The sequence below is a fragment of the Lemur catta genome, chromosome 11 (assembly GCF_020740605.2).
Source record: "Lemur catta isolate mLemCat1 chromosome 11, mLemCat1.pri, whole genome shotgun sequence".
NCBI lineage: Eukaryota > Metazoa > Chordata > Mammalia > Primates > Lemuridae > Lemur > Lemur catta.
This window is the reverse complement of record NC_059138.1, coordinates 7,384,979-7,410,035: the sequence shown is the minus strand read 5'-3', so window position 1 is coordinate 7,410,035 and position 25,057 is coordinate 7,384,979. Positions and strand designations below refer to the sequence as shown.

The 25,057-nt window shown below is 37.8% G+C and overlaps 1 protein-coding gene and 1 long non-coding RNA gene across 3 annotated transcripts in view; both read left to right on the top strand.

Annotated features, from left to right (window-relative positions):
* CNTNAP2 (contactin associated protein 2) overlaps positions 1–25,057 on the top strand; it is a 1,715,168-nt gene that overhangs the window by 942,415 nt on the left and 747,696 nt on the right. For both annotated transcript variants that reach the window (XM_045565113.1, XM_045565114.1), the window contains one exon: positions 437–608. In XM_045565113.1, the coding sequence (XP_045421069.1) occupies positions 437–608 (172 nt within the window). The remainder of the gene's footprint in view (positions 1–436; positions 609–25,057) is intronic.
* Positions 6,119–9,860, top strand: LOC123647565. Its single transcript, XR_006738283.1, has 3 exons — positions 6,119–6,177; positions 8,776–8,805; positions 9,849–9,860. It is a non-coding gene; the product is annotated as an uncharacterized LOC123647565 (long non-coding RNA).

Below are 25,057 nucleotides of genomic sequence, written 5' to 3'. Positions count from 1 at the left end.
AAATCAAGAAAACAGGAGTAAATATAGAAAATAAAAGAAGAAGGAGGATGGGTAGCCAGGCAAGTTCTAAAGTTTTGTGTCTAGTCTCTGAGGGCAGGCTCAGGTGAGGAAGAATAACAGTGAGCCTTCAACAGCAGAGAAACAGAAAAATGTGACAGGGTGAGAAAAGTGTCAAAAGAGAAAATTTGAGTGACAGTAGACCCCAGAGGCAAATGTTGACCTGATAACCCCCTGCAGTTCAACTCTGACTTCTTCCTCTGAAATAATCTTGCTTTCTCAAAAGACTTCCTTCTTCTACACTGAATATAACATCAGCAAAGATCAAAGAAACACAGTAGTTGGATACAATGGCTGTAGCCAGGTAAAATACCCACAAGAATTTTAATGAAGCATATTGTACACCAAATTTAACACTCCCGTTTCTTCTGTTTCACAGGTTTTCTGAACCAGATGAGTAACGCAAGTCACTCTGTTCTGCAGCCTTCATTCCAAGGATGCATGCAACTCATTCAAGTCGATGATCAACTTGTGAATTTATACGAAGTGGCTCAAAGGAAGCCGGGAAGTTTTGCCAATGTCAGCATTGACATGTGCGCCATCATAGACAGGTAAATGGATTTATCATCCGACCTCAAGTTGTCCAAACTTTCCAAATTCATGTTTCTGTTGTGGGACCAGTGAGACGCCCAAGAGGCAAATAAGAAAAACAAACAAACAAACAAGCAACAAACACAAAAACACCTAAGGCAAAGGTTACCATTCGAAATGCCTATTGTAGTATATTTGGGATATTAGCAGTGACGACACTTATGTCCTTACATGGCTATATGTGATAGAAGCAGCTGTGGTGTCCCATGGTCCCTCAGAGCATGTGAGCCTCACGCAAGTAGTTTGACAAGCAACAGCTGTGTGGTAGAGAAGCTCTGAGAGTTTATTTTGAGTTTTGCTTTCTATGCCCACAAGCAGAAATGTCCCTTCTCTTCCTATCTCGGTCATGACTTGGCCTCAGCACATTGTGCCCTCCAGAGCTCCCTCCTGAAAGAAGAGAAATATTACAAAATATTGGTGAGCAATGTGGAAACTTCCTGAAACGGAACATTTAGAATAATTGAGTTTGCTTACAACATACAGATATTAAAATATTACAAAAATCTAATCTTTGTTAGTTTTTATAAATCTGGGAGGAGTTTTTATGAAAACTTTAGTTAAATTCTCACACAGTGGAAAATACAACTTTTATGTGAAATATTATGACAGTATTGCAAGCACTACCCTAACATACTTCTAGAAAGTGCCTTTCATTCCAACATGGAAAAGTTTTATTATGAGATGTTTTTTGCTGTACAGAAACTACATCTAACTCTGAGTTGAAGTTAACCTAGTGAATTTAGATGATCTTTTTAAATGATTTTCAAATCTTTTGTGGGAAGGCTATATTGTTCTGAAAAATAATTTCATTAAATTTCTGTTTTAGAAAAGGAAAGTTCTTTAAAATCTTTTTAAATTTTCAAATAAGATATCACTTCTACCTCAGTCTGCCCACAACAAAATGCAGACCTGAAGTCTCTAACAAAGTTATTTAATTTAAGAGGAAATACTCAGGAAGTCACTCAAACGCATATAATGAATCTTATAAAGTATAAATTAATCTATTATGAAGTAAGTTTGCTTCCATATAATCTTAATAAGATGTTCATGTGAATGATGAATTGCAGTTTATGGTGGCTACAGAATATAACTTTTTTAAAAGCCTTAATATGTTTGTAAGGAGATTTAGAAACATAGCGCCCTGCTTATTTCTAAATGGGACTAGGCACATTCAGGGTGGCATGGCTGCAGATCACCCTCTTATTTTTATGACATGTGTGCAAATACCGGTCCTAACATCCTAAACAGTTTATATTTAAACAACATAGTGAACAATGTTAATAGAAGTAAACTCCTAATTTTTGAATCATTAATAAAGTATTAGCTATTATTTCTGCCTAAAGCAAGTGGTAGCAATAATTAGAAAAGCTGAGAGATGAAGGTTTTAAAGATCTTTGGTTCTGATGTTAGACAATTATCTACATATTATAATAATTGTTTTTATACAGAAAAAATTTTCTTCATAATAGTTGCGCAGTATTTTGAAATATTTTAGCACCTAGTCTTTTTTTCATATCAGTAGCTATAAGGATACAATAATTTTGTTACCTCATTCAGCTTTGTAAACAGGCTACATTGCATATTGCTGTTTCACTTCAAATGTCATGTTTTCTGGGCATTATATTTAAATTGTTTGTTACCAAGGAATTACGGGTGAGGTGCTAAGATTTTAATGTTTTACTTTAATGGAGACGGTAGGAGTTAAATTGGTTCCCAAAGAATGAATGAGATTTCGGTAAATGAAGAGAAAGGCATATGATTCTCCTGGTGAGAAGACCAACACGGGGGAAGGTATAGGATAGAGAATACCAATTCCAATTTTGGGCAGATACAAAAATACGCAAAATGTTTTTTGGCCAAATGGGTCAGTCCCAATGTCCATCTTGCTAAGTTTCCTGTAGCTGACAGAACAAAGAGCACACCTTACTTATTCTTTAAGATGGCAAAAGAGAAGATAGCTGTGGGGAGGTAGTCCCCTGTGATGCATCCCCACAAATTTTCTAAACCCGTTATGGAACCTATTTTCTGATTATACTATTTTTTAAGGACAAAAAGTTCTGTACATTAAATACCAATGTGTGAAACAGCAGATTCTTTTTTTTTTTTTTTTTTTTTTTTATTTCAGCTCATCATGGGGGTACATAAGTTCAGGTCATATACTTGTCCATGTCCCGCCCATCCCCCCGAGTCAGAGTCCCAAGCACGTCCGTTCTCATTCTCCAGACAGTGTGCCTGGCACTCATCATGTAGTCATACCTCCATCCCCTCTCCCCCCCCCCACCTCCCTGGGTCTGCACCTTCAAGCATGACCATTCCCCAGAGGGTGTGCAACGCACTCGTCATGTAGGCATACACCCATCCCCTCCCCCCACCCCCCATCCCAGTCTGATATCCAATTGGTATCCTTCCCCGATGTACATTTAGGTGATGATCAGGGAAACCAGTTTTCTGGTGAGTACATGTGATGCTTGTTTTTCCATTCTTTGGATACTTCACTTAATATAATGGGTTCCAGCTCTCTCCAGGAGAACCAAAGAGATGTCGTATCATCGTTATTTCTTATAGCATTCACCTAAAATATTCCCAGTTCAGAATCTTAAGCTGTGAAGTGTTGTGTGTTCATATGTGTGATACAGAACTGTATTTATTTTATTGAAATCACTGAGGAGCTCCTAGGCGATGTCACGCTCACTCTGTATCTTTCCAGGTGAGAGTACCAAGGGTTTTAGCCCATCCTCATACAGCAGTGACACATCCAGATAATACTGTCACCATACGTCCTCAGCACATCTCTGGTTTGTTTTTTTTCTCCTCACTCACTGAAACTTTGTGACTGCCCAATATCTACCACTTTGTTTTCAGACTACCCCAAGTTCCCCTAAGGAACCCCACATTTGCTTTTTCTTTCTTTTCTCCTTTCAAATTCCAGCTTGATTGATTTGAGAGTTATTTTTGAGGAGCAAAAAAGAATAAATGAGAATATGAGGTTAAAAAACATAGAAGAGCTACCACAGGCCTGGTTTTTATAAAACATCTGGTGATAATAGGGGCAGCTGCAATTATTTGATGAGAGGAACTTAGGGAGCTAGTTGGGAGAAGATGATTCCAGAGGACACTTTCTGTGTGTCATACTGGAATACCCTATGATTTAAAATTATTTTTTCTTTCTTTGTGTGTGGATTTGCATGTGGTTTGTTTTGTTTGTTTGTTTTCTGAACACAGCGTTGAATCAAGGAAAGAGCAAGCATGCCAAGCTGTAGAATTATGCATTCTATATTTATTTTCTTAGTGCATCCTAGATGTCAGTCTGTTCTAGACACTTTGGGATAAATCACTGAATAAACAGACAGAGATTCTTGCACATTTGAAGCTCACATTCCCGGGGAAAGCAAAGAAGGACAGATGATAATATATAATATAACATAATATAATATATAATAAAATAAATATAATAATAAAGTAAATAATATAGTAAGTCAGAAAAAGTTTTATGGAATAAAAAAAGGGAAAAAGTAGAGCAAAGCAAGGAGCACTAGCAAACCAGAAGATCAAGATGTTGGGTTGCAGTTTAAGCAGGTTGGTCAGGTTAAGCCTGGTTGAAAAGACGATATTAGTGGAAGATCTGAAAGAGGTAACAGAATTTACCAGTGTGGGGAAGGAGAATTCCAGACAGAGAGAACAGTCCATGCAAAGAGGCTGCCTGTTGTGATCTAGGATCACCAAGGAAGACAGGGTGGCAACTCTGGAAGGACAAGAGGAGCTGAGGAAAAGGAGACCAGAGCGGTCCTCGAGGCCAGGTCCTGGAGACTCATAGGTGAGGATTTATTGTAAGGATTTGGCTTTTATTCTGAGGGAATGATGGAGCTATTGCAGGGCTCTGAGTAGAGCTGTGGCATGATACGGCTTACATTTTAAAAGGATGAATCTGGGCTGTGAGAGCAGGAAAGGTAAAAGCACAGAGCCTAATTAGAAGGCAATAATCATAACCCAGGTGGGAAATGCTTGTAGCCGAGACCAGGATGCTAGTACAGGAGGTAGTAAGGTGTGGTCAATTCTGAATATATGTATTTAGAAGGTAGAGTCAACAGGGTTTCTAGATTAGTTAAATAGGAGGTACATGAGAAAGAGAGCAAATAATAATAAATCCAAATGATCTGGTAAGGGAAGAGATGCCATCTCCTCAGATAGGAAAGACTGATGGTAGAGATTAGTCACGGGGGTTGAGGAAAAAAACAGAAATTCAGTGTTGGACATGAGCTGAAATATCTATTGGACATGCAAACAGAAATGCCAAGAAGACAGCTGGATATGTGTATATAACAAACATATCTGCAGATTCACAATAAGTCCTGTGTCTGACAGACTCCCCATGTTAAATTATTGAGGGCCTTTTGTTACCGTTAGCTACATTTCATAAGCAGTCGCAGGACTGGGAAGGGAGGAGGCAGGTAGTAGACAGGCAGCCTCTCTTGACAGTGGAAGCCTCTATTGAGCTTCTCAGTGACTCTGCTCTTAGGGAGGAGACCTTTGTCAAACTCTCAGCTGCTAAAACGTTCTCTGGGAAATGTAAGATGTCCAGCAGATGACGTCTTTTTTCTTTTTGCATTGTCACTCTCTTGTGTCCGTTCCTAGTACCCTCACATTGCTGACTCTTGTGGCAAACCTCCTTCGGTGCCTGACTGAGTCTTATTCTCAACCTCTTTCCAGGTGTGGAAACCTGGAAACCTCCAGAATTGCACCTTTAGACAAAGTTAGTTTCATGCACAAGGGACAACCACAGGGCATTTCAAAGTGGGGGGTGGGAGGAGAGGGTTGGAAGTTTGGGGAGAGTCGGGGAGGGCTGGCGTTTGGGGCTGGGGCGAGTCACGGGATGGCACTGGCAGGTCTTGTCAGGATTTGTAAACTAGGAGAGTTGCTGCAACAGGCCATGGGCTTAGACCTTGTGAATCAGTGTGGGGTTATTGTTTGACTTGTTTTTGTGTGGTCTTACCCAGGATACGTGGGCAGGAAGAAACTGATGTTAAAACAGTTTGAACTTAATTAGGTGGTGATCGTGCTTGGTTTTATCCTGTGAGTAATAGTGAAATCCATTTTGCAAGTTGTGATTTCTATTTCAATCTTAAGAGCACCCTTCACAGCTTAGCTGCCAGAGGGATGTGTTTTTTTTTTGCTTTATCCTCGGGAGGAGCTGCAGGGTGACACAGTCCCAGCTACTGAGACACAAGCAGAAGTCAGTGCTGGTGTTCTTGAGAAAGCTTTTGTTCTCCTGACACCTCCCCTCTTCCTTTCCACTATCTGTGTCTAAATGCAGACACGATGCCTAGAGCTGTATGGTCAAGAAAATCATACATCAACCTGCCACTTTCACTCATTTTTATGGGGAAAAAAATCATTCCTTGTTTATTTAAGTCATTACGAGTCAAGTTTTATTTTTCTTGCAGCCAAAAGCATCTGTTCTTTCCCTATTGTCCACTTCTGAAATCAACCAGTACCATCTTTTCGCCAGAACACACAGGGACAAATCCCCAGGTATGGAAATGACTTTAAAAAAAGATAATAAATTAATTTCAGGGTATATGAAGTTGCATTCCAGTGATGTCCCCTAGGGATTGGGATCTAGAGACTAGATAGCTGTTCAGAGTCCAAAGCAAACTCCTGTTGTTACAGTCAGCACCTGACTTTAACAGGACTACAAAAACTAGCAAAAATGTTTCATTAGAATTAGAATTTTCTTTGCTGTTTCCTGTCCACCTTCCTTATAAATATATTAAGAAACAAAACCAGTAAACATTCTGGATAACACAGAGAGCGGAAAAGGAAAAGTAAATGCCCCAACTTAAACACAGCCTACAAAATTACCACTTGAGAAATTGTGAATAGACTGGGTCCTATTCCTGAGTTAGTAATTAAGTCTTCATTATATTTTTGGATGAAGCGCATAATCACAGACCCATTTTTTATTTCTTTTTTAATTCAATGCTTTCTTTTCAAGAACATCTATCCAGTGTGATTTTTTTTTCCTTGAAAGAAAAGAATAAGTAAATGGATTTTTATAAGAGCATTTAAATGAGGGTTGGGTAGATACATATGAGATATCTCAAAACTAAGCTGATTCTGTTGGAAAGGTGAATGAAATCAGTGCGGAAGGAGATAATAAATTTTTATAAAAGCAGTTTTAAAATTTGCAGGCCTAACTTAGATGGAGAAAAAAATGTGACATTCATTATTTTCTAAAATTGTATCTTTATTTGCCCATAAGCCCTCATTTCCAGTCAGTAGCAAAAAAAATAAATACTTGAACACATAAATTCAGGTACCTTTGTAACTCCCCCTTTCAATGTATATTTAGTCCATATGGGATTCAATCTTAGTCAAAAGCCAAACTCCCTTTGGGGGCTGTTGTCCCATTTCAAGAGTCCCCTGAGACCCCCCAGCATGGCCCTTGGTCAGGGCCTCATCCTCAGAGGAGCAGGGCTGCTCCAGCTGCTCTACGGAGGTTCCCTCTGAGCTCCCTGAGGGTCCCCAGCCTGCTCTATCTTCAGGGTTCAGCCTCTGTCCCTACTGCCCACTGCTATGGCAACCGTTCCTACTGGCTTTAGGATGTGACTTGGCTACTGCTGGACTCAGGTTCTGGGATCTGTATAAGGTGACAGCTGATCCCCATCTAAAACTGTTTTGGTTCTAAGCACTGAGAGTCCCACATCTAGAGAAACCCTCAGTTCTGGGTAAGCCAGGATGGTTGGCGACTCTATGTCAGTTTACTCTATGCTTTCCTTTGCCAACCCCTTTAACTTATCTACCTGCCATCTAGGCATTTTTATAGACCCCGTAAGGACACACAGTGACTTCTCTATCTCTTGGAGACTACACACAAGCTGGAATTATTATAAGTATGGGATATGTGCTGGAGGGGTCAGGAGTTGGGGCTGGCTGTTTGGGGGCTTCCTCTCTGCCTCAGCGTGCCCTGCCTCCATCCTGCTAGACAGCAGCCACCTCCGGCTGACATGAGGTTCTCTACGAATTAGATTCTCAAAAGCCACCACTGGTGTGGAATTTCTAAGTCTCAGTTGAGAGTCATTCAGTGAACAAATACTCACTGAAGATCACAGCAAGCCGTGAATAGTACCTCCTGGGACTCAATGCTGAGGTGGTGAAGGGAGCCTCACTGATCAGACCCTACCCTGTCTTGACTCCTTGTTTTGTCTTATTGGCCTTCACACTTAGGGTACCTCTTTCACTCTCAAGAACCTAGCCTTTCGAACCCAAGGCCCTTTGGTCTTAAATTACTTTGGCAAAATTGAATCCCCATGTTTATTTACTTCTAGTCCTAGTCCAGAGTCCAGAGGTGAATTCTCCCAGCGTCCACTCCCTGTGACAGATGTCACTGATGCACTAGAAAGACAGCCACAGTACAAGAAAAATTTGATGAGAAATAAACGAAACAAATGAACTTTGACTGAAATTATTGCAAAATTGTTTCCTCTATAGTAAAGGGAGGCCTATCTTACAAAACGTTCATGTGTCTGTAGTGATAGTATTTATGCCAGATTTCCTTCCTCTTTCACCTGGATCTTGCTGACTCTAAACTGCCACCCTCTGGGTGTGACACCTCCTCCTTTCACACGTTTCCAAACTGACCACCCTGCCCTGCTCTTTCTTTAGAAATGTTAATGTCATCCGTTAGGCTGGTGTCAAACCTTGCCAGAAATTCTTTTAGATTAGGAAACATTCTCTCTTTTACCCTTTGGTGCTTATTTCATTACTCAAACTGTAGGCTTCTGGAAATAGTTTATTTTCATTTCATGATAATTATCATTAAGGGGTTAAGGAGGCAGAGAGTCTCTCAGATAAATTTTACATGATTTGAAAGTTTGCACCAGCTGCATCCTGACTTCCTTGTGGTTCTGAGTCCATCAAAAGCCAAAGCAAAGACCAGGACGGCTGAAACTAATTCTGGGAGAACTTGAGCAAACAAGTAATTTTCTAGGAATGAAATCGGATTTCCTTTTGGGGACCATGCTTAAGACAAAAGCTATTCAGAGTCCTAAAACCTAATCACCAATGTAAACAAATAGAAAAAAAAAAAAAAAAGGCTAGTTACATAACCCAACTGTGATTTTCTCTTAGGACAGTACATACTGGGATTCTTCAATCTAGGTATGTCCATTTCGGCTCTTCCCTTCACCTTATCTCAATGTATTCCCTGTCCTTCCCGTTGATTTTATACTGCAAATGGCCATGTTCCTTCTTGATCTGGAATAAATAAAACTACTAATGATTTCTGGAAAGCCCTGTTTCTCGTACTAAATCTGACTGATTTCTGATATGAGATGTATGGCACTCTGTATAAGCTTTCTTGGCCTTCCGTGCTAATACCAGTCTCCTCTTTGATCTTTAACTTCGTTGCCAAAGCCATTTGATTTCCTTTAGAAGGAATCCAGTGAGGAGTTTCCTGTTTATACTTAAACATTTAAGCCATGGGCATTTGTTTAGCACAAAAACATAAGCTTGATGACCTAAAAGTATCACATACCCAGGCAAACCCTTCCTTGTTCAAGTTAGCTCTCTGAAGTGATTTCAAAGTGATTTTATTCTTAAGCACAAATAGAATACTAGAGTGACAAAAACTTAATTATTTTCAAAAAAAAGTAGTGAAATGCCAGAGGAGATAACTCTCCTAGGAAAAAAAGGAAAAGAAAAAAGTTGAATTAGTCATTTTAAGATTCAACAGCAGCTCTATTCTTCTTTGATGCATTGCATGTATTAGGACAAAAGAAAACTATATTTGCTTTTGGCATGGCATATAGCTGTGCTTTGACATTTAAATCCCAAGGAAGGCTTAGTGCATAAAAGTAATGTCAGAAAAACAGTTATATGTTTGAAGATAAACAGAAACGAAAAAGATAAATAATTTTAACATGTAGCAAAATCAACTACAGAGAGATTCAAATAAGTCATTCAATTTAATTTCTTTCTTTTGATATCACATTACCTGAAAAATAAAAGGAATAGCAAATGATTTTAAAACATTTAAAATGCCTTTCTTAACAAGTATTTTCTTCTTAAGATAATTGCTTTTCTCAATTACTTGGATATATTGCAAAATTTTGATTGAACACTAAGAACTGATTTAATTGCCCTCCTCTAAACTAACTTTACAAACTAATAAACATTTGCCTTTCCTTTTGTTGGGTCAGCAGTCTATAATTTTGGCTCTTGGTCGAAGAATGACTAGATACACCAAAGTAAGGTAAGTATGAAACGAGGTTTATTGAGGAGAGAAAGATGGGATTATAGAGCAAGAGCAAGATATAGATTTACAGAGTAAGAGCAGAACAGTGAATGGGCCTCTTATCCTACCAGAGTCCTTGGTTATGCTCTGGGTCTGGTTTAATAGTGTCTGAATGGGGCCTTCCTCATGGTTCCGATGTCATCATTGAACTACTTCAGTGGACAGTTGGGAGTTAAATGACCTGAGTCTTACTGCACGTGTGGATCTTCCATGAGCCTCTCTGAGAGCCGATTTGCGGGGGTGAACCACAACGTACATTTAAGCTAATGCTATGATAATTAGGTTGTTCTGGATCACCTTCCAGACCCCAATGTACCTGTGCGGCTTGGTCCATGGACTAGAGAGTCCTCTGCATTCTTTTGCAGTTGGCGTGCTAAGTTCTGATTGGTAGATTGGTAGGGCATTCTCTCCTCCCCCAGGTGTGGCAGTCGGTTGGGCACCCACCCTAGCTGTCTACCTAACACTTTTATAAAATATTGGGAGTGATACCCACATCCTGATAGAGGAGAATTTGGAGCTGGTAGACCATCATTCTTCATCTGTTGTATGCCTTCCAACAGGTGGTGTGGGAGTCAGTTGTTTATTCCCAAATATGTGCATGCAGGCCACAAGCCATGCTTGTTATTGTAATAACATAATTTGATTAAATACTAAGTATTAATACATTTTTAAGTTCATAGAGACAGGGAAAATAGTTTTTTCATTTAAACCAAATCAAAAGGTTTTAGAAAGAGAAGTGGCTAAAAACAAACACAAGATCGTAAGTTTAGGTGTAGGCGAGGCAACTGTGAAAATGTGCAGAAATTCATAAAAAGGGAGGTGTATTCACTGAGTTTCATCAGTGGCTTTAGTTTTCACTGCACTTTATGGAACCAAAACTGAAAAGTGACGGTGATATTTTATGGAAATGGTTGTCAGAAAGGCTGGTGGATTGGAATTATAGACTTCCAAGCATCAGGCTAATACCCAAATTCCCTCCAACAAATGAGTCATCGAATTTACATGAGGGGGTTTTCAGTTAAATTAAAATGATTAAGATATGTATCTTTTTAATGAGCCATTTCTTTACTGGATTTCATTAAACCCAATATATTAAAGACTTGTACTGTTCTCCACTCTGGATTTTTTTTTAAAAAGTAGAACTCACATTTTCCTTTTGCTTTCTCTGTTTGAGGCATTTTTGCATTCCAAGTAATGAAGAGAAATGGAATGAAGGGAAGAGAAAGGGAAAGGAAAGGGAAAAAAAAGAGAAATATCAAGTCACCTTGCTCTCTGGTTTATCAGTAGGAGACATTTTTTACTTGCATTAAAATAAAAGTTAGGTGTAAAAATTAAAGAATGGTATTTATTCATTACAGTATTTTGAAAATAATAAAAAAATTGTCTGAAAATTTTTCTTTGCTATTTAAATGATCTACAACCTGAGAAGAAGAAGAAAGGAATCATAGGTTTTTTTTATGCCAGGAAAAATAGTCTTATAAAGACTTGGGGCTTGCTATCATTTTACTTTTATTTGCTAATTAAAAACAAGTATTTCCTCTTTGTGTGGTTTTATCTATACTGCCTAGAAACTAGTTTTAACAGTGCAAAAACCTTAGCTTTTCAGCTAGCAATGTCTAAAATTCTCAAAGTACCCATTGCCATATTAGAGATAAATACTTTATTGTCTTTGCCTATAAATTCATTCGGGAAATTAGAGTGTGAATCTAATTTTGTTGTCCAAATCCTGCTTACATCAAAAAGAATGTTGCATGAGTGGGAGAGGAATACAGATGGAAAGGGTGAGGAACATGTGTGTATTTGTTTGAAATAGTGTTGGAAAATAAATCTATAATAAAATTTAACAAACAAATTGCAATATCTGAAAGGGATTTATGATTAGTAAACACACTGATTTAAATAGATCATTATCTACAATTATAATAAGAGTAAACCCTCTAAGTACGGTACGATATTTGTTTATAGGATTAACTTTGTTTGCCTTCAACAAGTGGTGCCTGTTAATCTTTTATTCCAGGAGTTTCATGATCTTTGCCTCTTTGGCATAATCCCAGAAAGGCTTCATAAACATGAAAATCATTTTCATGAACACACTTCAGTGAAGATCCCTTCTGGGGAAATAGACAGACGGTAACATCAAAATGAATTACTTTTTCTTAAAACTTCAGGTATTTGACAATTTAAGAAGAAAGAGTGACATTTTCGGAGTTAGGTAGAAACACCATACACACAGAGGCAAGTTCCTTTCACGTAGTTATTCTGTATCATTAACTCAAGGGGTATTTGTTAATATCCTATGAAGGTCAAGCCATTGGTACTAGTCTACACAATGAGAAAACCGAAAGATACAGAATAGGATCTCTTCTCCTAGGAAATGTATTAACGTAGTAATGGAGACAGTAAACATTCATAAGAAGTGTTAAAACTGGTAATAAGCTCATGCTTCTAAATCTTTATAGGTAATGATTTCTATAGGAAACTAAGGGGAAAAAATCACAGTGAGCTACGGTGGCTAGTGAAAGCTTTATAAAGGAGTAGGTTAAACTTTACAGGAACTTTAGCCTCAGATGATGAAAAAGCAATGACAAGAACATGTCAGGCAAAAGCAAAGGCATGAGCAGAAGTGTGGAGGCATGGATAACTATGTTATATTTCTGAAACATTCAAGAGATCATTTAACTACTGGAGAAAGTTTGTATAGGGGAGTCATGGAAAAGTTGGAAAGATATGTCTTTCGTTTATTCATTTCTTCATTCATTCCATATTCATTGATTACCATGTGTCAAGGATAGTGTTAGCCTTGATGAATAAAACGTAACCTTACAGACCCTACTTTCTTATTGATTAAGGAAAGTGACAGGCATGAAAAAAATATAATTATTGAAAAAGTGGCAAATGCTGAAACTGAAGTATGCACAAGGAATAGTATCTCTAATTCTGCCTAGTGTCAAGGTGAGGGAGGAGGAAATCACAGAGGACCAGTGCACAAATGCACAGTACGGGCATTCCAGATAGTCGGGTGTGCATTCCAGACAGTTGGGAAGCACATGCAGAGGACATGGGTGTGAACGGCTTGGGTGCTCACACTAAACTCAAGTTGTTATAGTGGGTTCTTTTGGAGATTGGCAGCTACTAGTGAGGGAAGCTAGAAATTTAGGGAGAACAGAATATAAAAGGATCCGGCATGTTATTTGCCCACTAAAAAGATTATAGTTTATCCTCTGGACAATAAGTCATTGAAGGATTTTCAGGGAAGTGGAGTATTGCATTACTAACACTTGTTCTGATCCTTTGAGCAGCGGTGGTGAAAGCTGAACTGTAGCATGGCAGTAAAACACAGGGAAAAGGGTAAACCCAAGGTAGTTAGGAGCTGGGCTGGGAGAACTCAGGACATGTGGAGGCAGGAAATGTGCTGGCAGGAGAGAGAAACTGGTTTCACAGTGGAAAAAGGCTTTAATGGAAGAAAAATTAAGCTTTCTCTTCACTAGTCCCTGAACAAATCTTAACTGAATATTTGTTTAGTAATGAGTATACCAGTTAAAGAAAGGTTTTATTGGGGTCTGGAAAATGTTGAAAACTAGTAGCAGCAACTGAGCAATGGAGAGAAGTAAAGGAGAAAAAAATTAAAATTGCAGAGGCAGAGTTGGGATAGAAGAAGTGCAGGTTGTAAGATACTGGGGTGAAAAGGAAGGCAAGAGATGGCAAGAGCTGTACGGTCCCACGTGGCAGCCGCTAGCCACACATGGCTACTGGGAACTTAAAAAGCAGCTACTTCTAATTGAGATGTGCTGTAAAGTATAAAATACATAATACATTACAAATACTTGGTATATACAAAGGAATATATTTCAATGATTTTATATTGATTTCATTTTAAGTAAAATACTGTTAAAATTAATGTCACCTCTTTCTTTTTACTTTGTTAATATGGTTACCATAACATTTAAAATTACATATTATATGTGGCTCACATGGTGTTACTATTGGACAGCACTGGTCTAGAATCTTCCTCTAGATAGTTCCACCTGAATAGTGTGCAGCTAAACAGGGCTCTTCAGCTTCTTTGTTGGTCTTGTCCACAGGTGAGTTAAAAAAATCTGTGCAACTTCTGATAGGACTTAAGTTGTTCTCTAGAATTGTTTTATTTCAAAGACAATGGGGATTCCCTGAAGTCTGTGAAGCTGGCATCATTCTTATATTCTCAGTCCCTTTTAATTAGGTAGAAGTTTTCTTAAGCCTGAATCTACTTGCAATACCACCTCCAGAGAATATCTTTACAGACTTAGAAGCCAGATGTGTTGGTTTTGTTCTGGAATATTAATTCCCTATTCATTAAAAATAAAATAAAAAGTATTTAATAAGAAAATTATGAAGCCCAAATCAAGATATCTTAGTTGAGCACAAGTTAGAACTTTGCTGGTTCAAAGGTTAATTTCTTCCACTAAAATATTTGTCAGTTGTACAACCGTGTATAAGTACAAGTTTGAAGTTTGAGTCTCAGTTAGAAATTGCTTTTAGCTACTAGAACCAAAGACCTAATTACAATTGTTTAGACAAATCTGAAGTTCATATTGCACATGTACATTGTCTGAAAGAGACTATCCAGAGATTGTCTGGTAACTCCAGAAAGCAATGTGAGACTCAGACTCTAACATTCTGCTCTAACTTCCTGAGGTCATACTTTCTATTCCCCCAGAGATGAGATGGCTACTAGAACTCTAAGAATTTAATGTGATTTTCATAAAGAAAGTAGGAGAGTCTACCTTTTCTTTTAATATGCCTTCCTAGAAGTTCCATGCAGCACTTTTACTTATATCTCTTTGGCTAGATTTAATCACAACTATAGCAAGTTGCAAAATAGACTGGGAATTATAATTGCATTCTAGGTGGTAACATGCCTAATAAACTTTGGGGATTGTTATTAAGGGGAAAGATGAAAATATGTAGTGGAATAGACAAATAGCAATTTCTGCCCAGTTGAATTGCAAAAAGCAAAACTGCATGCTTCTAGGAAAAAAAAAATACTTGCTGCAATATTTATATAATTTATTCAAGTTATGCATACTATATTTTTCCTTCAACAATTCAAAAATAAATATATTTATCAAACTTAAAGCTTAAAAAATGTTGGTGTATCCAAGGTTAAATAAGATACAGCCTCTACCTTCAAGGATTTCATAATAGAGTGGAAGAAATGAATACGTATTCTAGTTCTTATACTGACCTCCTACTTGAAATTCACCATAACTCTCATTGCCCTTAGGAAAAAGACCCAGGACTTAGTCTGTTAGCCTCTCACAGTCTGGCCCTTGTCTCCCTTTGCGGCTTCATCTCACACCATTCTCCTCCACACCCTCTGGCCACACTGGCCTTTGGTCAGTACCTGGGCTGTGCTTTCAGTGGGGTGCTCACCTGCACTTTTCTCTGGGTTTGGAATTTCTCCGCCCCCACCACCCATCACCTTTTTGCTTTCTTATCCCTCAGATCTCAATGCATAGATGGCTCTTTTAGGGAAGCCATCCCAGATTCTTTGGGTTAGATTCCTTTTAACTCATTTATAATTACACGTTCAAGACTGTAATTATACCTGTTCCTCTTCTAGACTTTGAGCTTCCTAAGAATGAAAGCAGGAAACAGACCTGTGCTCATTCCGCATTGTGTCTCCATGCCTAGCACAGTGCCTGATGTGCAACATGCCCTGAATACGTGTGTTCACCCAGGAGTGGATGAATAATAGTGGCACAAAAACAGGCTATGAAATTATAAAAAGGTAAAAGAATAATTCCAAATGGAGGAAGTCAGCAATGTTTCCTGAAAGAAATAGAATTAAACTGGTTCTTCAAGGACAAAAGAGCTAGCATCAGATGAGAAGGAGCAAGGCTGTTTTGTAGAAATGGACAATATAAACTAAGGCATGTGACATGGTTAAAATAGGATGTTGCCTCAAATTCTCAGAATGCCTGAAAGGCTGTTCTAAGAATCTGCACTTTAGTCTATGGTCTAGGGAAGCCATTAACTTCTAGAATGAGCACATGTGCTGGTGCTTAAGTGTGCACATCCCAGAGAAACTGTCATCATATTTTATCCATTGGAAGGAAATATGACTTCAACTCATTCATTCTCAAAACTCTTGTGCAACTGTCTTCCTCACCTATCCTCTTTGAGTCAGTGGTCAGAAAATCCTAGAAGTAGGTACATCAGAAAAGAGTTTACTAGAAATACTTTTAAAATAATGGTTCTAAACTCTTTTATTTTGCCAATGAATTTAGTAGAGTAAGAAAATGACTAGCTTTTATTGAAAAATTTTCTGTAGGATGTTTCCTTCATAGAGAAATTAGATTTCAGATGTCATGCGGGAATAGGAGAAGTGTTAGAGAAAAGCATTCAAGGTGAAAAGCAGCTTGTTTAACACAACAACAGTCCTGCTAAAGCAGGGTTCTCTAAAGAGTTCCTGCAAGGGTAGATGAGAATGCTGTAGCACAGTAATACAGATTAGCACAGAAATGAGAATCCAGAAGTTACTTACTTGGAGAGTATCTGTGCCAAGAGGAGTACTTACAGTCACAGGGTGACTGACAGAGAGATTGGCTGGAGATGTAAGCTCGTGATGGGCAGGTAAACATGGGCTGGAGAGAAAAAAGTATGAGGAAAATTAATCTTTTTTTTTTCTTTATTTGAGAATGAGTATTTTAGTCCAGTACTTCTCAGTCTCTTAGATGCATTCCAGTCATCTGAGATCTTGTCAAAAGACAGATTCTATTCAGTGGGATAAAAGTGAGGACTGAGATTCTGCATTTGTATCAAGCTCCAAGATGCCACCACTGCTGCTGGCTCCCGGGCCACACCTTGAATGTAAAAGGTTCTCCTCTCTGCATCTGGGCTCCCAGATGTGTGGAAAATGCAGCTCAGGTAGTGAGAAAAAAGACAGTGATGTAGGCCTTTCAGGTGTTACAGCATATAAAATAGGGAAGCCTATTTTTCTTACCATTTCCAGGGAAAATAAAGCGGCTGACGTAGAAATCAGATGGGATAGCCTGGCACAGTGCTTGGAATGCTGTAGGAACCAATTAGAGTTTTCCCAAAGCTTTAAGTACTTCTGTTTCTACTTGCATTGCCTGTTCTCTATATAGTGCAATGCCTTATGTTACTATTAGAAAGAAACACAGAAAAGTGTTTTTCAGTAATTCACTGTCTCTACGTACAGAAAGGATACTGACGATACACCGCCACATCTAAATGTGTGGCTGGTCAACAGTTATTGGCTGATCCATTCTTAGGTTCTCTATAGCAACTTTTTCTTGATTTGGCCCTTTCATTGCAAGAATTGTACAAATTGGGGTTCTTGGTTATAAATAAACTAAATTTTAAAAAAGGCAAAATAAAATCTCTGATGGATTTAAGAAGAAATGTGATTCTCTAGCTCAGAATTAATGGAAGGCAGAACCAAGGAGGGCAAAGCCAAGGTTCTGTCACTTCTCACTGGAACACAGCATTCCAGACCACCCCTCAGCCACCCAGAAAAATGTCTATGAAACCTCCTTATGTGTCACCCTCAAAATTTAGTTCCAGGTGGGAGCATACAATAGGCTATGCTTGCATTTCTGGCAGGACCCACACCCTAAACCCCCGCCCCACCTCATTCTTCCTCGGTAGGGGTCTCGCACTTATCTTGAATTTCTTCCTGATAGGATTACCTTCTGTAGAGATCAACTCAAACTAGTCCAAGTAAAGGCAACACATAAAGCTATACATAAAATGATAAGGGAAAAAAATTTGTAGAAACTTAAAGTAGGTGTCATAACAGTAGGATGACCATATAATTCCATAAAACTGGAATTCTTTTAAGAGTGGAAGGAGTATAACAGGCAAAAACTGGTTTTATGCTGGAAAAATCAAGATGCGTGGTAACCTTACCTAACAGGTGTGGGCCCTACCAAGGTTGATGATAGAAACTTCTTGATTTCAGACTGTTTTAAAGCTATGCATTCATGTATCTTCACCCAAATGCTCCACACTAATATATCTGAGCTATATTGCACTCATCTGTTTCCTTTAAACCCAAACCAGCTGAATTCCTCTTTTTATAATTTTTGTATTCTCATAAATTCCGTGAAGGGCATATGTTTCGTGCTTTCTTGGCAACTGATTTCCCGTGGGCAATCACTCCGTTTCCACCAGCCTCTGGTTTCCGTTTGAGTTCAGAGACGCTGATTTGTCTTCAATTACAATCAATGTCTCAGCCTGTGCCACAGGGACTGCTTCCAGCATGTGTCCACGATGAAGGCCAGACATCCTGAAACCCATGTGCGATCATGAGCAGGGCCACCCTGGCTGCAGGCAAAGTGGAGAACCCAACCAGAGAGAGAAATAAACCCTGATCTTGGCGGCTGTTGAGCCACTGGATCCAGCGTGCACCCCCACACCCGTCCCTGACTTGAGCTGATAAACTTTTTTTCTTGTGAACATAGACTCCGCTGGATTTTCTGTTGTTTACAGCTGAAACCTTTAGAACTAATACAACTTAGTGTGCACAGTGTCCCAGATTTGGTTCAGAACTCCTCTTTATTGACCTTTGTTTCAGCTGTCATTGCTGATTGGCCAATTGTTTTCATATTTCTTACTTTAAACTCTAGAAAGGAAATTCACTGGCTTAATTTACCTTTGCTTACCAGGTTCTAGTAATAAGTGACTGGTCAACACATGGCTCAGCTGCTTGGTCAAGTGCCCAGCCACAAACCAGCTGAACAGGAGGGCCGCTGCCCCCCCTCTGAAGACCTGTATCCATGTTCTTCCCATGTGGGCACAGGTATTGGGACAGCTGTGTAAGATTCAGCTTTAAACTCTGTATTCATCATTATTATCCTTGCTTTTTGACTATATCACCCCAACCACCGTTATGTATCCCATGAACTTAGACTACTATAACTTATTGCTTTAGTCCATTTGAGCTGCTATAACAGAATGCTATAGAGTAGGTGGCTTATAAATAACAGAAATTCATTTCTTAAGTTCTGGAGGCTGAGAAGCCTGAAAGTGCCAGCAGATTCAGTGTCCGGTGAGAAGTCCCTTCCTGTTTCTTAGATGGACATCTGCCTTTTTACTGTGTCCTCCACGTGGCAGACAGGTGAGGGAGCTCTCTGGGATTTTTTTTTATAAGGGCACTAGTCCCATTCATGAGGGCAAAGCCCTCCCAAAGGCCCCATCTCCTAATACCATCGCATAGCAGATAAGGTTTCAATATATGAATTTTGGGGAGGACATAAACGTTCAGTCTGTAACACTCATCTTTTGCATTTTAGAGAACAACTACAAGGAAAAAGTTAAATTTTAATTCTGGAAAACTCCCCTTCCTTTTCTCATTTTTATTCTTTCTTTTTGCAATGTAATTATTATTATATTGAACCCATATCTGATGATGGTAATTTTAAATGGATCAAAATTATTGTTCCTTAAAAGCAACACCAAATTTTATAAGATACGATGCATACTAATTAAAGTTCAAGGAGCCCTAGGCAAGAAGAAAAGATAAGCCATTGCTTAAGTTATGCAAAAGTGTATTAAATGTTTGAGATTAATTAAAATCTAGGGAAAGTTTTTTAAGAGTGCTATTTAAAGTTTGCATAAAAGTTAATGCAGTTACTATGAAATGTTTGCTATCAAACTGGTTTGATGAATAAGAGAAGTCAATTAGTAACATAGTAAAATAAGAGTTAATTTATGTTTCTATAGATTCTTTCCTTTGTTCTGTAAAATCACTTATAATTGCCTAATAATATAATAATAATTGCATGCCAATACCCACTGTTTCACAAAGGGAGGGAAAGCATAATTTTATGGTATTTATTTATTTTTTAACTGAATAATAGTCCTCTGAAACCCATCCTGATGATTTCCACAATAAAAGTTTCATTGGTGAGAAATCAGAAAATTTAATTTCTTGTGCCTTTTTTCCATAAAAAAAGAGGAGAGCACAATTTTTACTGAGCAGGTGGTTCCTGATGTATGAATTCTTGATCAAAGAATGATCTAGCTATGTCAATAATGCCAGGAAAGTTCTGATTCTGACTTCTGAAATTGATCTTTATTCTCCAATTCAGAACATCGAAGCCATGGTATCCCTTTTCTTATGTAGACATAGATATGTAAGGAGCTAATATAGTCAAATATTTCCAAGAATATCTGGCCATGTCCATCTGACACAATTTATTATTTTTGAGGCCACCGCTAAGTGGTAAAAAGTTTTCCTAGCATCCTAATGTAAAATTACAAATGCATTTCCCTAGAGTAACAATAGTCTAAAGATTGGGAGCAGCGGCTGATAATTAGGAGTAGGCTTTATAAGCTGGCTTGCGAAACAAGTCCATTTATAGCATATTTTTATATCAAAAGGGAAAATGCAGTCTGATTTTCAAACAATTGACTGGCAAGTGGACGTATCCAGTGTTATCTGTTAATAATCAATACAGCTATTCAAAAGACAAAAGTGACTTTCTCTAGAAAAGAAAGTGGGACAAATTAGCAATGGTCTATTTTATTGCAAGTTAGGATAGTGTCGACAGGTGGGTAAAAAGCTCTCGGTAATGTTTCTGAGCCTGGGAGCACCAGCTTTATTCTCACTGGGGAACAAGGTCTAAAGGAACTTTTATGACTACTGTGTCCCACAGAGAATCAAAACTCTGCTAAACCCAGTGGTGAGAGACTCATGGTTAAACAGACTCACAAGTACTGTGTTATTTCCTAAAAATAAAACGTATTTAACCTAAAGTAAGATTTCCGCTAACACCAAAAAATTCCAGTGAGCTTTGAGCAGTTGAATGCGTAGGCACCGTGTAAAAGAAGATGTGAGCAAGTAAGTAAGGAGTCGTGTAAGTAAGCAGACTCCTAGCAGATGTCTGTTTCCCAGGGGGGAGATTCTGACCCTGCCCTTCCTGGGGCTCACCTTCCCACAGGCTGAGGTTGTGCTCAGGCTCAAGTGTGGCACTGCAGGGGTCCAACCCCTGCCACACCCCCGTCCTGGCAGCATTTTCATCTGCGTGACCTTATATTCTGCCACACAGATGCACATACATGGCCAGGGTTATAGGAAAAATTTTTTCTAGATATATACTTGGAATATCAAAAAGAACAACAACAAAAAATTGAGATCTATGCTCTATACCATAACATGCAGTCTGGCAAGATGACCTATTTTCATTTGATGATTTTGTTTATAAATTGCCTCTTTATAATTACAACTGAAAACTGAGAATAAATGAAAAGGAGAAGGCATAAGTTAATAAAGGTCCTGTGCTTGAGCTTGAAATTCGGCTTGGAGTTTCTTGGAAGCTTTATTATATGTGTTGGAAATATGTACAGGGTTGGCATACGTACCCAGCTGGAGTTTTCCTGTTAGATTGTCTCGCATTATTTTTGTGGGTATTGGTTTAATATATTACTGATATTACTGTGAAGGAGAATTCTTCTTGATCTGGCCTCAGACGAGGTCCAAGAAGCACATGGGCCTGTAGGATGTCTTCAGAGTCAAAGCCCTAGAACAGTCATTAATCATGGACCCCCCAAAGTTCTCTAATCTGGGTGCCATAAGCTCTTCCTTGAGTCTTTGCTTTGACACATGCTCCATTGGAAAGGACAACGACAAAAAGAGTAAAATTTCCTTCCCTACCCAGACATCTTATTAAATGAAACTTAGAAGCAGAGATTCTTCAGATACGCAAAGATACAAGTTCATCTTTGTGAATAATTTTAATGTTAACTGTTGGGATAGGAAAAAAAACCTAAACTTGCTAATGGCATAAATTTTCTAAAATTATAAATTGTATCATTCACCAAGTGTATATGGTTGGATATGAAAGCAATAATATACACTTACTGTTTAAGTCCAATATAAGGAAAGGGGTGTATGTCATCTCTATTGAGGTGTTATAAGAAAAACTTCCTCCAGCAGTACTGAGTTATCCTAAAGTGTTAGGTATAATTTTTTAGAAGAATTATTTGTTGTTCTGAATACAAAATAACCAAGGCAAACATTGAATACTATAACCACTGACATTAAAGTGAATTATTTTCATTAAGTATTGCAGTGCTGTCATGAGGAAGGAAATGGAAGAGCAAAATGAAGCTAGACATGAACTGTGTTCAACATTGCTCCCCAAATATTTCCAGAGAATTAATTAATTGATTCATTCAACAATATTTATTGAGGTCCTGGAGAAGTGCTATGGTATTTGATACAGCAAAAGATGTTCACATTTATGACCTCATTCTGTCACTTTTCTGCCACAGGTAGCTCCCCCCTGGCAGCAGGGATGCAGGAGTTCACATTTAGAAATTGCCCCTTAAAATATTATTTAAATTGATGTAATTTTTTTTAAATTATAAAATACTAATGTTTTATTCGGTTTCTTATTTTACATGGCATGTGATTGACCTTAGGAAATATTTGTTGTTACTGAGCATTAATAATGTTATATTAACAATTAACTGAAAGTAACCAAAAATTCTAACTGCAAAACCCAGTTGCAGATAGGAGTTTATAAGTAAGTACTCTGGAACTGTGTCAATGTTTATGATCAAGTTCTCTTAGACTACAAAACTCATGACAAAGGAGGAGGTTAGGGAGTGTTCTTTGATGTTGATATCTGTTAGAGGATCATAATAATCACTGAAAATTTTTGCAATGCAAGCTGCACAAGAAAAGCCTATCCCTGGAGTACAGAAACATTCATAAGAGGAATAGATGTTCCACAAAGAGTTTGGTTTTGACCTTTATGAATTATATATTATCACTGCTTTGAATTAAGCTATTACTACCTCATTGTTAGTTTAACAGCTAGCAAATGAGTAGGTGTTCTGAAAAGCAGTGTTTAGCATCATGTAAAATGTTATTTTAAAAGTTCATTTCCACTGAGAGGATTTTCTAATAACTGTGTTTCTGCTAGTAATTCATGCACGTATATATAAAAATATTGAGATAGGAACTACTGTGATATAATTTGATAGAGAAATATTTATAGATGGTAAATGTTACAGAGTTTCATTTCCACACAGAAATGTTACAGTGAAGAATTCAGCTTTTTATTCATTCAAAATATAGTTATAGCATCCATCCTTCTATTTAAAAATATTAAAATATAGATAGTATATTTGTATAATCCGCTAAATTATACAATTAAAATTAAATATCTATTTAAAATTATTAAAATATCTGGATTTCTGGTATGTCCTAATGTGTGTATGTGACATACATATGCTGATATATGTAGATATATGTACACTATTGATTATACATGCAATCTGATATATATTATATACATGTTATATTGACAATATATATAATCCCTTATGCAAGTTTTTACCCTGCTAGCATCCTGACTTTATAATCATTCCCTACTAAATCAAACAAGCATATGCCTCATTCCTGTTTAGATCCTGACAAATATGATGTCTTTAATTAAGTCCTGTGTACACTGAAGCAATGGTTCAGCAGGATCATTAATACATCATCTGAGCAGAAAATAGTCACGGATAATTAACTAAACTTAATTGTACTTGAATATGGATTACCTTCTTTATATAGGGGATCAATTTTAAGTTCACAGAAATGGACGTGGTAAACGTAACAGAATTAGTTCCTGTGGTGTCATATTCGTAGTAAATTTTGTAAGCTCACAAAATACTTTTTTACCATTACTTTGGAACAAAGTTTCCTAATTACAAATACTCATGACAATTTTTTTCATATGACCATTTTTAAAATTTCAAAGTATTAAGTGGGTACAAATGATTGTGGTTATATGGATTTTGGTTATATGGATTGCTTTCATAATGCTTGAGTCAGGGTTAAAAGTGTGTCTGTCACCCAGGTAGTGTTCGTTGTACCCATTAGGTAGGTTTTCACCCTTCACCTCCTCCACACTCTGCCTTGCTTGATTTCCATTGAGTTTTACTTCCCTCTATGCACATGTGTGCTCATCAGCTAGTTCCAATTTAATAGTGAGTATATGTGGTGTTTTTTTTCATATAACTTTTCTGTATAAGAGTTTGCAAAAAAAATCATAAAACTTTAACTTCTTTGTTAGAAATAATTTGTAGAGTGAGCTACTTTTCTGACTAGTCATAGAATGCAAACAGATGGTTGGATTGAATATTGGTTGCTAAGCCTTTAAAGGCAGGTCACCATTAGGCTCTAAGTGCCCTGCATGACAACTTGAGATCTGTAGATATTTGACTAATGACCTCTTCTAATTACAAGACATATAATGAAAAATAAAAGACACACTCAGACCACTCTTTAGGTCCTTTTCCCAATTCCCTAAATTAGGCTTTTGTGAAATGTCTGTAGTTGTTATGAAAGTGATAAAATTTGATTTGCAGAGTCCCTTAATTAAGTTAGCCTAGCTAGGCCGATGTTAGTTTCCAAGATCATGGAGTCAGTCAAGCAGTAATTTATTTGAAAAGTCTGATTAAAATGCATAATATAATGACTATACCTTTAATGGGTATTAATAATTATAGAGCACATACTACTTAGATTTTTTGAAGTGGATCTAAAACCATTTTTCCATTGTGTGTATTTTTAAGGAATAAGCAATGCACTAAACCTCCCATCTAAGGAAATTTATAAACCGTTGGCCCGTTACCACTTCATCCTTGCAGATTTTAATATCTGGTTCACTGCCACATGCTCCAATAACACTTCTGTCATATTCTTTGGCATCTGCAATATCCATGTAGACCATTCTTTCAATAAACTCATCTCTTAATTATTGGATCTCTTCTCTGCCATCAGTGTCCTCTAACATGTGTGTGTGTGTTTTCTTAGTGTTTCTCTCTCTTGGTTCTCCTCTCTCCTAAGTCTACTACTCTTTCTCATTTAAATGTCTCCTAATTTTGCTCATCTCGAAACAGTAGAGAGCCCCAGGTTTCCATCTTTGGACCTTCCTTGTTTCTGTCTATACCCACTCCGCAGGAGACCTCATCTAGGCTCTATGTTCCATCTACATGCTTACAACTCACAACTTTCTGTCTCCACCCTATCCTCTCTATTGAGCTGTAGACCTTACACAAAAAAAGAAAAAGAAATTTATTTTTAATGGCTCTGGAATCTGGAAAGTCCAA